The sequence below is a fragment of the Thermobia domestica genome, chromosome 5 (genome assembly GCF_964235325.1).
Source record: "Thermobia domestica chromosome 5, izTheDome1.hap1.1, whole genome shotgun sequence".
NCBI lineage: Eukaryota > Metazoa > Arthropoda > Insecta > Zygentoma > Lepismatidae > Thermobia > Thermobia domestica.
Window position 1 is genome coordinate 210837965 of NC_137458.1, and position 16087 is coordinate 210854051.

General features: G+C 32.2%; 1 protein-coding gene across 2 annotated transcripts in view; it reads right to left on the reverse strand.

Moving 5' to 3' along the window:
• Nucleotides 1-4592: 4592 nt before the first annotated feature.
• Nucleotides 4593-16087, reverse strand: part of LOC145686376 (uncharacterized) — a 92015-nt gene continuing 80520 nt past the window's right edge. For both annotated transcript variants that reach the window (XM_081759642.1, XM_081759644.1), the window contains one exon: nt 4593-5317. In XM_081759642.1, the coding sequence (XP_081615768.1) occupies nt 5195-5317 (123 nt within the window). In that variant the 3' untranslated portion in view covers nt 4593-5194. The remainder of the gene's footprint in view (nt 5318-16087) is intronic.

The window sequence follows — 16087 nt, forward strand, 5'->3', positions numbered from 1 at the left end:
TATACACAAATTTCCAAAATATAGGAAAAAATACTAAAATAGGACAGCTGGAAGCCCTGTATTTTCTCCCCCACCATTTCTAATACCCTCTCATTCGTCTTCCGCTCGACCCAACTAATTCTTTCCATTCTTCTCCAAATCCACATTTCGAAAGCTGCCGGTCGTTTTTCATTACCTTTACGTAATGTCCATGTTTCCTCCCCATACAGTACAACACAGTACACCACACGAAGAAATAAAGTCTTTTTCTCAAGTCTTTATTCAAGGTCCCATAAAATAGACTTTTCTTCCTCCTAAAGGGTTCTTTCGTCATTCCTATCCTTGCTTTTATTTCACGTTCTCATTTCTTGTCGTTACTAAGAATACTTCCCAGATATGGAAAACTATTCATTTGTTCTATTTTCTCTCCTCCCACTTTTATATTTTTGATCCAATAGTCAATATTTTTTCGCTCTACAAGTGTCTCTGTCCTCAGTTTCAAATCTTCACTCTGCTACAACCCCCACCCCACTGGAAGCATGTTGGATTCCGTAAACTAAAAATCAACAGCTTAGGCTTGACATGTTCTGAAGTCTTTTCTTCGTTCTAGGTAGGCCCTACAAGTAAAAATTTCCAATGGGCGTGGAAGTCTGGGATCTGTTTATGTTTTATTTCCTTAAAAAATGAAATATTATTAAAATATACTCAACAAGCATGTATTAAGTGCACGAGAAATATAAGTGCGCAGAAGATTACTTATCTTGAAATGGTATCTTCCCACTCTTTCACATGTACTCCAATATATCATTCCCAAATTCAATTTTTGATTTCATTATTAATTTTTCTCTCTCACTTAGACTAGTATTCCTTGTTTAGCCTTTAAGGTATTTCCTTTTTTCATTATATTTTCTGCCTAGCAACTAATTTTCCCGATTTTCCATCTCAATATTTTGAAGTCATTTTCTGTTCTATGCTACAAGATTTATATTCACATCCCACGATTATGTTCCGAGGCTAAATGAGATGAACTACAAGATTGTCAAATATTCTTATAGGACCGTAAAATATTCTTGTACCATGGTTAACTTCCGTTTGTAATACGTGATTATAAAATTTAAATATCATTAAATGGATTGAAATAGTTACTTATATGCAATTCTCAAAAAGTACTTAAAATATTTTATCTCAGAAAGTACTTAAAGTACGTCAATCTAACGTACCTCAATGTAGGGAAAATATATTGATTTAGAATTGAACGCAAAATGATTAAAAAATTACAACCAAGAAATTAATGAAAGTCGGAAAGCCCTACAATCACTTCCATCCTCATAGAAAGTTACCTTCTAAATTTCCCTGTCAAAATTTCCATAGAAAATTGTCAGCTTTCAAGACTTTGTGGTACACTTTCCTTTCACCTCTTTATCACGCACCTAATTAGAATCTATGGCTACTTTGTCATCTAGATTATAAAGTTTAAGTTATAAGTATATCATGAAAACGAAAGAATATAATTCGGGCATAGCGATTTTATTATTATTATTAGTATTATTATTATTATTATTATTATTATTATTATTATTACCTAAATTTTTCATTTTTCTTACGGGGTAATAGTTTTGTGGAAAGTATTTGAACAATTTCTCCCTCATGATGAGCGTTTCGATGAAAGTATAATGATAAAAATTACTAACATTACCCCTTCCGGCATCGAGAGTGTCTGTATTTATCTCAGCGACACTGAAAACTATTGATGGGAGATTAATATCGGTCGTTATCGATTATTTTTACATATCAGCCTCTTCTCACCTCCGCCCCCATGACGATGGGGGATGAATTTGACTTTAGGAGTGTCACTATTTATCTTAGCGACCCCGAAGACTAAAAATGTACATTAATATCGATTGTTCTTCGATTATTCTTACATGTTACATCCTTTCTACCCCGCTTCTTACTCCATGAGGATGAAGTAATGATCCATTCATGCACTAAAAATCATCAAATTTAACACACCGGTCTAGGAGGAATTGGCCATCAAACATCGTTGCATTCATTTTTATTTTTATAGTTAATATCCTCCCCCTTTAGAACTTAAATTTTAAAAAAAATGTTGAAACATGTGTCCCTTATATTTAATGAAGAGTGTCTATATCGAATTTCATCTTTATAACATGAGACTGACTCGTGAGATGCTGTATTTTTGGTATAATTTTTGAACGCCTCTATCTCTTTTAGGATACCCCCTTCGGGAAAAATAGTGTAATAAAAACCTAAGTTAGGTCATGATTCCACTCACTCACCAAAAATCATCAAAATCGGTCCAATGGTCTAGATGAAGTTAGCCATCAAACATTTATACATTTCACAGATTATGTTTGGTGGCTTAATCCTAGCAGAATATACACATGAATGCTTGTGAAAAATATTTAGGATCACATGCTTTTTTTCATTAATTTATTTTTTTTTTTTATTTTGCAATCAAAAACACTAGAAAATCTTCCTCCCCTTGAAACATTAGCAAGTTTTCTCTTTTAGCTTTAAGGTGGATATCAGATCAGTAACGTAAGTTTGATAGATCTTCTTCTCCCCAAAAAGGAAACACCAGTAATGACATCTATGAACAAGTCTGCCAACTTCTTTTGAACCGCGCGGAAATGTGAAATTAATGCCAGCATTGAATCGTACAAATTATTCATTATTTTTATTATCTTTTAATATCTTGTTTTGTTATTTGAGGAGTTTTCATAATGTTGTTTATTGACTCTTAAAATAGTCTCAGCCCCACAAAATAAAATATGCTAAATTACAAAACGTGAAAAAAATAGTAATTTTATCTAGTGTATCACTCATACTAAATAAAAGTAAACAATTAGTCATTCTCTTATAAATAATTAATTTTAATCATCCTTGATGACGTAATATCTAGTAATAAATTCGATGTCTTATCAACAAAAGTGTGTAAAGAGAACGGAATTGGCGGACTGGAGGATGATTGCGCGGTAAGCAGTGACGTGAGCAAGCCACATATATCACTACGTTCTGCAACACAAAATACACTGCAAGCAATCATGACAAAATTCGCCCTACTTGGTTTTCTTCGATAAATCAACGAAGAAAATTTCAGTTTAATTTACCAATAATCACAGAAGAACTCTGATCAAGTGATGGAAAAGTGAACTGTTCATCTTGTAAACGCCCATCTTCGATCGCGTTCGCGTGTTCAACTTTGGGGCAATGTGATACCTTAGAAGTTTGTACTGAAGTTGTTACTATTCCATGTATTTTATTCAGATACGTTATTTTTTTTCAATAAAAGCACAAAGAAAATAGTGCTTTGATTTAAAACTGGACTTATAGAAATGTAAATTCAAAGTAGTACTAGTTCATGGAACTTACGTTAACAGTGTCAATAGATTTTTATAAGCATTAACTATGTTTGTTATCACTAGGCCGTCAAACGGTTGTAGTCTTCCAAATCTTGGTATTAACGTGTTGGGTAGGCTTCTAAAGACACAATCACATAGTGGCCACCTACATAAAATGGTCGATCTCTCATGGCTTCCTTACAATCAGTGCAAAGTTAATCGTTAAGGACTGAGAGAATGAGCAGTACAGAGCCGGTGCTCACTAGGTGATGACTTTTTGCCTGAACGGTCTGGATAGGAGAAAATACACTAATAAACCAAGCTTATATCTGCAAGCGAAGCTTATTAAAATGATTTGGCATTTCCTTTTTTTCGTCGATTTTCTTATGAAGTTTTCGAGTATTAATACAATAAATTGCTAATTTAATATGTGCATGAAACCTTTATTGGTACAGCTGCATTTGTTGTTTACATTAAACTATTTTTCTATTTATTTTTTTTTTTTTCAAAAAATCCCCATAGACTTGAGATATACATAGTGAAATTTATTTATGGCCCATGTTAAATCGGAGCTCTTAATCCTTACTAGTTGTACTCAGTCTTGCTGCCTCTTAAGACAAATATTTTTACGCAAACAAACAAACAAAAGCAAAATAGAATTTCCATTGAGACATAATAAATTATCTCATGTGCCGAGTTAGCAAATCAAGTGAAACAAACCTCTCTTTCAAAGAAAAAAGCTAAAAAGGCGTTTTAAGCAACACAAGGACAATATATGATTAGAAAGAGAAAGAAACTCCATATCCTAACATGTAAGGAACACGAGACACGACATTATTTGGTGTAAAGTTAAAGTGTTGGGCCAGGAAAAAAGAAAGTTAATAAAGAAAAGGAAAGAGGCCAGGTTTATTGAAAAAGAACAAAATAGTTTCATAAATTGCAAGGTAGATCTCAAAATTGATGAGGGATGGTGCTAATTATTGAAAAAAAAATATGTAATTTGTATCTTTTTTATGTACTAGGATTATGTCCGTATAAGAGAGGGGGGTAAGTGAATTTGTAGCATTTGTTTATCTTTTGTAGTTTCAACGGTGATTTGCTACAGGGAGCCAGTCAGCATTCAAGGCCATCTTAGAGACTTGGTATATATTTATATCAAACTCTCTGTCTTGTATCATACTGTGTTCGATGAAACTAAATGTTTAGTTGATTGACGAAACTGCTTCACATCGACACTATTTAAATTTAAAAAAAAAGTAATTTACTCAAACATTGTGTTTTCCTTTGTTAAAATTCTAAAGAAAGCTAACCTGAATCAAATAGTTATTAGGTATGTTGTTGCATATGAATTCAGATATTTTTCAGTCTTCCAGATTTCAACGTGTAAAAATGAATTTTCTAAGACTTCCTACTGAAAACTCTAAACACTGTTTAATTAATGAGGCTTTAAGCAGAGATCTTAAACGGATAATAAAAAGTTTAGTTTGGTACAAATTCTACTGTGAATGTAGGAACAGAGTTCTCCACAGTGAAGTTGGGTGAGAAGATTATGCTTTACAGGTGAATGAACTTTTATTTTATTCAATTTAATGTTATTATTATTACTATTATTTACAATAAAGAACATTATCATTTTCTTTAGATATGTTGCACTGTTTGACACTAATAAAAACTCACCGAGTCTAACACAAAATGTCTTAAATTACTTCATTTCTTAAACACTTGACATGAAGTGTATATCACCAAGAAACACTTTAACATAATAAATATATAAGTGGTTGCAATGCATCTTATATCCTCCAAAACTGACTTACAACACTTGTAAGATGTTTCTCACAGACTCATTTTTTCTCTTATTTGTTTTCTGCAAAAAATAATTTCTTTTCTTCGTTGGTAGCCTCATTTAAAGATTTCCCTCTTCCGTAAAATATATCTTCTCCATAGATTCTGTTCTTTAGTCGATATGTTCCGTGGAGCTACAAAACATACATTAAATAAGATTACATGTTGATAAATATAAAAGACATTAATGACAAAATTGCATATAATTAAATACAATAAATAATAAAACTGTAACGAATGACGTTTGTATTATGTTGGGTTTGAAACAGAAACTGCTGGACCAACTTCAATTAGATTCCAAGGAACTAACTGAAAAGTAAAGTTAAAAGTGAAAAACAATGATAATTTTCTTTTTGTTTAGTTCTTTTGATTCCATAGCGATTTTCAAGAAATGTGATGAATATATCCTTTTATGATACAAGAAAATCATTTAGCTAGGTTACAATTTAAGAAAAAGTCATTTAGAAGCAACATAGAAAAAATTCAATTTAAGAGAAGGGGATAGGGAGAAGGATTTTGAATAATGACTTTTATAAAAATGATGTTGATCTACTGTTTTGGAACATGAGATAACAATTTAGGTAAGTCTCGATTTAGAGGGGGAGACAAAGTGGAACACAGTAAACTTAAACTTTCCCTATACGCACCACTCAACTGGGACCTACAATTCAATGGAAACTGAAGCATGATAATCAAGTGAATAGTGCCGTAGGCAGGACTCCAATTCCAGACTGGAATGTTCGTATTCACCAGTCTGGAGTTGCAGAACATTCGGAACACTAATGTTGAATAGAAAAATAACGACACGGTTTTTGAAAATTTGAATGAAAACTGGACAATCTACACAAAATTTGGAATTAACCAGTGAAAACGGTACGTTTCTAGCACTTGTAGTTTTCGAAATCTCATTGTCGAAAGGATTGCGGGCAAACATATAAACTTAGCATTTTAATATATAGATTAGTATTTTCTCTGTCACGTTCTCTCATCGTGATCTTTGTGTATAGACAACAAAAATTATGTTAAGAAATATTATGTGATATTTAAGAGTCTAATTTCATTAAACATTAAGATCTCTCTTAACTAAAAGTTGAACTGGGAACTTCAGTGTTAGAGTCGCACAAGGGATTCTGTTTCGATTGCATGGTTAAAGTCTAGCTGAAAATTTCATAGTAGCTCAGTACTGTAAGATACTTTAAAATATGAAATAAACACTAATATTAAAGCGGTATTGTTACACAGGACCAAGGCATAAACATTGAAATTAAGTGTAAAGAAAAAGAACAGATTCACAGACACCAGTATCAATAAATCCAACACATTTCTAAATAATCTTTAAAATGGAAGTCTATTCAGGCTGATTTTTATTTGAATATTCCCCCTAAACAGTGCTTTCATTTATAACAGGGTACCTCAACCTGCGGAACGTACCACTGGTGGTACCCGAGTTGCTGTTATTGGTATGTATCGTGGCGGACACAAGTCATTGATCAGGTAATGGCGACTGCTTTGAAACTAATGCAGAGTATGAGAATTAAATTTGTCATTTCTGTAGTTTCGTGTGGAGAAGAATCAAACTTGTGAACCAAAGGTTTAAGAACAACTCAAGCTATTAATATAAACTTTGCCGAAGATTATTCATTTATATTATGGTCAAAGAAATACGAAAGACGTTTTAAAACGAAGAAAAATAACATATAACTTTGCAAGCGGAGGCAAAGAAACCTAACGTAACCAGACTAAAGACGAATCATTTACCACGTAGAGATTGTGGTTCAGTGGTCAAGGCCCTCGACTATTAATCTAGAGGTTCTAGGATCGAATCCACGTCAGGCATTCTTTTTTTACTTTAGGATTTTTGATGGCGATTGATCGGCGATGACACACGTTTTATTATATTCAGATATTTGAATACTCGGATGTTTCGATATTTGAACTATCAAATCTTCAGGAATACTAATAGTAATAATAATAAATTAATAATAATAATAATAATAATAATAATAATAATAATAATAATAATAATAATAATAATAATAATAATAATAATAATAATAATAATAATAATAATAATAATAATAGAAGAAGAAGAATAACAATTCGAAACTTATTATCGTTCAGGTTATACCATTACAAGCAGAAACGTGACATTTGGCAAAAAACTATTTCGGTTTTGTTTAATGTTGCCTACTTGAAGAGAAATTTCTCATCTCAATTCTAAAACAAAACAAACAAAATCGGGATGAGAATTAACATTTTACATTCGAGACGGGATAAGGTTAACTCAAATTATCGTCTCACTTTGGAGATGAGAATCGAGACGATTCGAAAACATTTCTCGTCTTAGCTCGATTCTCGAAATAATGTATGTCCACTCTTTAAGTAACAATTGCTCTGTAGACTGAATCTTATACCCTATTTTGTTACTTTGTATTTCAGAGCTCACTGAATTATGGTCTGTGTATATATTTTTGTAGAAAAGCTTTTATAATTACATCTGCATATTCTACAAGTTAGTTTATTATATGCCTTACTGCTCAATGACATTTTGTTATTTTTATTACAGTTATTTTCCTTAAAACGTACAGAGAATACTTTCTACATGAAACTTTAGTGGAACGCTTTCGTTTAAAATTTGGGTAGTTGCAGAGGTGTGCCTTGAAGGTACGGAACCCCTTCCCTGAAATCCATACTTTTAAGTAAGTTCTGCCAAATTTTAGGGCAACTCACTGAGTTTAAATGATAATTTAATTGTATTGTATAATTGTATTTAATTGTAATTGCGGTTTTGTAATAGTTATCATCCATAGCCTGGTGAGAAGAGTGTGTGCCTTTAGTATACGAGGTCACGGGTTCAATTCGTTGTGGAAGAAACTACGATAGTTCAAATATCAATTTAAACTGTAGCTCTTGTCTTGTATAGTTTCTCTGCTAACAAAGGAAGTAAATACATCAATCAGTCATCTGGGGGCCGCGGTGGCGTTCATCTCTGGTTCGATCCCAGCTCGCGCCAAGTAAACATTGTGGTGGACAAATACCGGTGAGTGGGTTTGTTTGGGGTTCTCCCGTTTTCTCCCACTTTTTCATTCCACCATTTCATTCATTTCTCATCATCACCGTCTCCTTTAGCCTAACCGGTATAAACGTGGAACGTAAAACTCAAAGATTTCATTTACATCAATCAATCAATTTTATAACGTACAAACATGAAAAGTTATTGACTGGACCGAGACTCGAATCGGGACCTCCGGCAAACCGTGCCGATGTATTAACTACTACACCACCCAGTCCGCTTCTTAAAACAGCCACTCACTCTCGAGGTCGGTTTCATTAATATCTATACAATCAATTTTAATTATAAAATACACTAAGCTTGATAGAAATGTATTATTTTAACTATTTTCTCCCGGAGTTTTAAAATGAAGTTAACAAATATTTAGTTTAGTTTGTATCACATATTGAGTAATCAACTGACATTTATAAAATTCAAATACATTTATTAGACTATGCATCATGCCTCTACTAATAAACATTCGACGGTCGCTTTTGATAGTTTACCCTGTAGTAAAAGTAGTCAAAGTATATAAGAACCACTAAACATTATTGTTCTATTTTTATAATTGTTGAACTTTCTTACATGAAATCAAGAAATAATGGGAATTTGAATACATTTTCATCTTATGGTTTTAAAATTATTTTATATAAGATATATAATCGCAGTAGATGTTCGTAATGTTCTCTTTTATAATTTCTAAACAAGTAGGATAATTGAAGTACACTTATTGTGAGTTTCTTACATTTTTCATAGATTGTAGTTACTTATATAAGATAGTTATTAATAAAAGAAATATATAGAGTCTTGATGTTGCTATTCATTATTTGTATTTCATTGTCATACTCTAATTTGCTTCAAGGAAAGTTAACTATTACTAATAAAGAAAGCAGTAACTGCTTTACAACAATGTTTTCGTAGATATGGTAACGTATTATAATTTTTCTTGTAAAATTAAAGGAAGAAAATTCGTTGATTGGTTTAATTTCCAATCTAGCTTTTCTTTATTTTAATATCTATACATCATATTATATAAAATGCTCAACGTCTCATAGTCTCTGGTATATATATTTTTTAGATTAAAACGAGAAAGTTACTCATTTTTAAACACTGCAGATTGTTATAGATTTAATCAATTTTTCTCTCTTTTCAATATGTGGAACAAAATATGGTATAATAGTGCATATGGTAGTAATCGAAAATAAAGACATCAAGTATAACATTTTTCTGCACATTTGAATTGCTATACAATTGACAAGGAAGAAGATTGCGATCTTAGAAATAGATAGAATTTCTCAGTGAATGAGGAAAAATAAATATATTTCACAGTGTGTACTTAAATAAAAAATCATTTCTTAGTACCAAAGGAATATAGGTTTGACATAAAGGAACTTCAAATAATCCTGATACGTAAATTAAAATTAATTAAATTTTGACGTGATAGTTGACAATTCTTTCTTTTAAAAATATAACAGACAATAATTTTCATTCTTCAAAAAAGTTAAAATATTGTTCTCTTGTGGTACTCAATCATTTACGCAGTTTGTTGTATTATATTTCCAGAAAGTAAAGCCTAACATAAAGCCAGTTTGTACATAACAAATCGTTGAATGGCTTAAGTAAATAGTCTATAGATCAGTAGGTAGTGTGCTCAAATCGCTGGATAGTAATATTTTTCTTGATCATGTTTTTCTAAGACAATTACACACACACAAAGTAGTCAGTTCGAACGAGAAAGTTTTTTTTAACGCTTTTCTTGAAATCTATAGAAAAAAAGGAAGAAAACGTATTTTAGATTTCTTTACTGTAAAGTTTTAAATTAAAATTTATATGCTATTTTTGTTTTTCCTCTTTTTTTCGTGTGTTTCTGGTTTTCATTCTCCGTGTAGTACCTTTGGGACAAATATTAAGCCTTCTTTTATATAGTATTGTGATAAAAAATACTATTGAGCTGAAAATAAGCAGAAAAGCTTATATATGAGTAGACAAGAATATTATAAAAATATTGGTTTAAAATTTCATAATTGAAAAGAAATTATCAAGTATGTTAAAATTGCTATATTGTTATTCTGTGATTTGCATACAATAATTCAATAGGTAGTATGATTGTAATTCTTAACAAATATTTCGTCTCATTCTTTTACATTTTAAAATCACAATCACTTTTTATTTGTGTGTGTGTGTGTATGTATGTATGTCTGTTTGCCTAAGACGGAGGGATGAGAACAAGAATAAAAATACTGTAATAGAAATATAGAAATGACAGAATACATAACGAGGGAAGTCAATAAAATTCTCATCCTCATCATGACAGATACATGCTAGTAATATAAGAATTTGCACAGTGGTAGTTGGACACCTCACTAATATGAATACCACTTTTATAGATTCTATTGAATTGATGTTACAACCAGAAAACTATGTGCAGAGAGCTTATTGAATAAAATCGAACACCAAACTCGATTAGGCTCCTCAATCTTGAAAGAAAATCAACACAAATGATACATGAAGATGGCAGCTATATAAGGTGAGGAATGCTAATATTATGACTCGAAGACACTGGAAGAAATAATTCAAATGTGGTCTCTGGTATAATGATTCACGAGAAAGTCGTCCTTCAACGGTACAGATCCAAGCGTGAGGACAAATGTTTAGCATCTTGAGCTTAAAGATAGACGTATGACTATTGATTGTTTAGGTAGTAGATGTACATTAAGAGGGGCGGCCAATTCACACCATATTACATGACATTTTGCATATGAGCAAGGCGGTAGCGAATAGGGTCGCCATCTTTTGGTTACTCAGATGGCACAAGCGGGATACACTTATTAAACATGAGCAAATCGATAGTTCATCATACTCAAATTTATACATGGAAAATTTTACTGAAAATAATAAGATACATGAATGGAAATTTAAACAAAAGAACATACAAAACAGAAAAACGTAACGTCAGCATGTTAGCAGTTAGTTGAACAGAAGTTATGAACCATGAAACCTGTACAAAGATTGAATAACATCATTGTCATTGATTTCAGTGCTGCCAACACGAAAAATTTTTTAGTGATAAAATCATATCAACAGTCATAAGTATATATCGTGGGTGGAAATTTACAAATGTCGCTAAGACTTTCTGCCATATATCGTGCAAGTGTTTTGCATAATTTGAATCCTGTAATATAAAGCGTCCCTCTTACATGTTAGATGTAATCCGGGAAGTTGAAAATTTTCTTAAAATACGGAATGTTCCCCTAATTCAGAATTGGTGGTTACTCTAGTAGCAACAGTAGCGTACGCATTCAGGAGAGGAGAGGTTCAAAGAGAAGAGGTTCAAATTTCTAAGTGCATATTATTTCAACTGTTTGCACACATATTTTAATATGGTAAAATTTTATTATTATATAATATCTTGCTAAAGAGAAAGGGAATCCGGAACCCCTCTACTTGCGTACGCCACTGAACAACGTTAAGTGGGTGAGTGTTGACATCTGACCAAAGAAATTGCAACTTGTGCAATGTCCACGAAGTATTTTGGACCTATACCACAAAGCCAAGGATGCTATGGATGAATATTGGATATATATATATATGACCCCGGAAACAAAGAAGTGAGTTACACATGTAAGCATATCTCATTCCCATCTTCACAAATGCTAAAGTGCAGCATTCACCCAGCAAGGTCATACTGTCAGTACTCTGAAACCATAAAGATGTGATCTTGACCGATTTGTTACAAAAAGTGGTTATAGTCACGGCAACATATTACGGGAACTGGTAGCAAAAATTACAAATGCTATTAAAGCACAGAGATGAGGTTTGCCTTCGAAAGGCGTGTTGGTACTAGCGGACAATATACCACCACATTGAACAGCAGAAACGGTCACTTTCGAACGGCAATGTAGTTACGAACTTTTGACCTACTCCCATATTCACCCGATCTGACTCCATCCACTTTCTTTTTCCAAATATGAAGAAAAATTTTCTAGAAAGGCGTTTCACGGACGATGAGGAGATTATTAATGAATTATAAACCGGATTTGCCTGCGACTCCGCAGACTTTTATGTAGATGGTATTAATAGACTGATCCATAGATGTTATAAATGTAAGGAAATACAAAATGAATATGTAGAAAATGACGTATCTGTTAACTAAATTGCAGATGAATATGTAAAAAATGACGTATCTGTGAACTAAATTAGCTCACCTCTATCAAGGTGAGGGTAAGAATTTTCTGACTCCTCTTGCTGTATCTATTGGTGAACATGGTGACTAACATATGGCAAACTACTTTGTTAAGTAATAGTAATATTTTGATACTCAGTTCAGTGTTAGGAACTCCATCGTGTTTACATAATTTAAAGTTAAATACACTTAATTACAATGGGTAAATCTTTGAAAATTAGTGTGTATTTTAACATATATATTATGGTAGAATGAAGTGTACAACGAGATACTTTGTATCGGTTGATAATTACTTGTATCTTGGGCAGAAAGTGCTTCTACACAAGCACTATACCTGATATAATGTTACTTAAAAATAACAAAAGAAGAATGTTTTAATATATGTAAGAAATATACATTATTATTGTATAGTTGGTTGCTATGTAGTTGTTTATAGATACTCAATTAACATGTATGATAACAAGACAGTTTGTGTGAATATACGTTAAAAGAGAATCAACGAATAAATTATCTAATACTTATCATGGACTTGTAATTTCAGTAAAAGAAGGTGATAATACTAGTGAATACAATTACGGAAGATATTTTAAGGTGTTAACGATTATTGCCACTAAAAGATGTACTTATATTATTAGCCGAACCAGGGTTGACGACTACCTTTGGTGAGTCGTTGTAAAATTTTTGGTTTACCTCACCCGGGATTCTTGTAAATTCATATCCCGAAGTCTAAAGTAAGGGTGAATTTACCTCTGTAAGAAGGTTCATGAATACGAACTCAACCATTCTCAGAAGTGGCAGAGTAATCACAAGAAAAATTATGATCGGTGAGATAGTAGAAAATGAAACTGTTGACAGTGTTAACAACGAGCAAAATATAGCTCCCATTACACCCGAAATGTTGACATTAGAAGACAAAATTTTAATGGCATTACAGCGACAGGAACAAAGCCGAAAAGACGATTTAGAAGCCATGAAGCAAAATTTGGCTCAGATGTCCAACGAATTAAAACAGACGGTACAGCAGAAATTCGAAGAATCAAGTAGACAATATGAAGAATTGAGTAGAAGATTAGAGCACATAGATCGAAAGTCAGAAGAATTGAGTAGAGGATTGGAACAAATAGATCAAAAATCAGAAGAGACGAAACAACCTGTTATCCATGCGGTGAGAGACATCACATTACAGTTTGATGAAAAGCTAAAAAGATTATCTGAAGATTGCCAGGATAATTACAACCATGTAATCCAAGAAGTCAATTGTGTAAAAAAAGATTTGGAAGTAATAGAATCTTCTGTTCGTCAGCAAAAGATTCAGGTCACTGATAATTCTAACCAAATACGTGCAAATACTCAATTGATATCTACCTTACAAGAGGAAATTAGGACGTTACAGATTAAGGACAACGCATACCACAACAACATGATTAATGATCGTTTGGAGTTCCCTTGTTCACAAGAGATGCCCTCGCATTCACCCACAGCAGATCGACGTGGACCTTCCGTTATCTCTTCTTCAAGTAATCCATCCGATGAGGACATTATTTTGGAAAGAATTCATCCAAGGAATACAGATGGGCGGAAAAGAGATGGTGGAACCACGCATAACGCAGTAGGTAGAAATTGTCACTCAACACGAACACGAAATGGTGAAAGGAATGTAAAGTTAAGTGTAAAGATGAGCGAAATACGTGCTATGAGTAAGTTTAGTGGTAAATGTAATGAAAATGCTACTTCTTTCCTAGAAAAATTTCAGGATGAGTGCAGTATAATGTGTATAGATAAATCGCAATATATGAAACTAATCCCTCATTTATTACTCCCACCATGTTCTTTATGGTTTAAAGCAGTACGAGATCACGTCAATACATATGAGGAATTCAAAGCAGCACTGATTGCAAATTACGAAAACGACTTTTTACTTGCAAACAGAGATGCCACGATTAGAAACCAACCTTTTAATCCTCGCTTGCACAAATCTGTTGTTGATTTTGTTGTAAATACGTATAACGAATTAAAAGTCGTAAATCCACTGCAATCGGAATCTAGAGTGATTGCATCTATTCGAAATCTACTACTGTTTAAATTACAACAAATTCTGTTTTCTACGCAATGCATGAGTTTTAATCACCTATTAATGCTTGTCCAATGTTATGAAACTCAAAACCATGCACAGAATCATCAAGCGGGATTAGGTAAAATTAAAAATAATTCAGATCATCTTGTACCTGTTCGGAATCTAAATATCCGTAATGTGAACGATACGGAACACAACCTAAATCGAATAAATTTAAACAATCAGAACGAGCAAAATAGGCAAAGATATGTTGGGAATCCACCTAACCTAATAAATCGTGACAATAATTATGTCAGATCACTTAATCGAAGTAGACTCAAAAACAGTCGAAATACATGGCGAAATTCCAGAAATACAGTAAACTACATGGATAGACGTAATCGTAATTCAAGAGATGGCACTTCGTATCAAAATCAAAACAATGACGCAATTCATGTACAAAATAATGCGGAATATAATCACGATTGTGCAGTACAATGTACTTTATTAGAATCATATGCAAGCACGAATTTAAACTGACTGTAGTTGATGTAGTAAGGGTTAAGCCAATATCAGTTATAGATTCTTATGAACATTTATCTTCAAATTTATGTGTTAATGTCAATAATGAAAACAACCCTTATGACTTTGAAGTACAACACATTAAAGGAGTAGGTAATGGACCCGTAGATACTTTATTACTTCTGTTTCAATAAATGATAATTTTCAAATGATTTTAATTCTTTCTTGTTAATGTGAAGAATTATAGTTCGATTCATAATTGATTAAAAGCAAAGGTTATTTATATTGATTTGTGTTGAAACTTAATTGTCAAAGATTATGTTAAGTATAAGGTTCATTCTATTAAGCTAGTTATTCGACGACTGTCTTCATGCGCCACCTTATATGTTACTCGCATAAGATTCTTCTGTATTATGACGCCTTATTGATACGATGTATACTGTAAAATATCATCTAAAGTAATTATTATATAATGCGCCCTAGAAAGATCAAACATTGTTATTATCACCGTTTTTAATAATGATTGAAACTGTTGATCATTATAATGTGTTTTAAAATGTAATTACCTCTTACGTTTTTGACTTCGCACCCTTTGTTGATTATATTAGTAAGCGACGACGTTTTTATAATAAAATATAAATATTAATGAAATAAAAGACTTATTATAAATGTATTTATATGAAGGAAACTTAATGAAGTTATATACGAGGGGCGATCAAAATGTAAAAGGACACAATTAATATAATATCATTATAAACGGACCAGTAGTTCTTAAATATAAAAGTCAAGCTACCTTGTAACTTTTATATTCAGTCCCATCATCGGGCGACATTTTATACAACGAGATACTTTGTATCGGTTGATAATTACTTGTATCTTGGGCAGAAAGTGCTTCTACACAAGCACTATACCTGATATAATGTTACTTAAAAATAACAAAAGAAGAATGTTTTAATATATGTAAGAAATATACATTATTATTGTATAGTTGGTTGCTATGTAGTTGTTTATAGATACTCAATTAACATGTATGATAACAAGACAGTTTGTGTGAATATACGTTAAAAGAAAATCAACGAATAAATTATCTAATA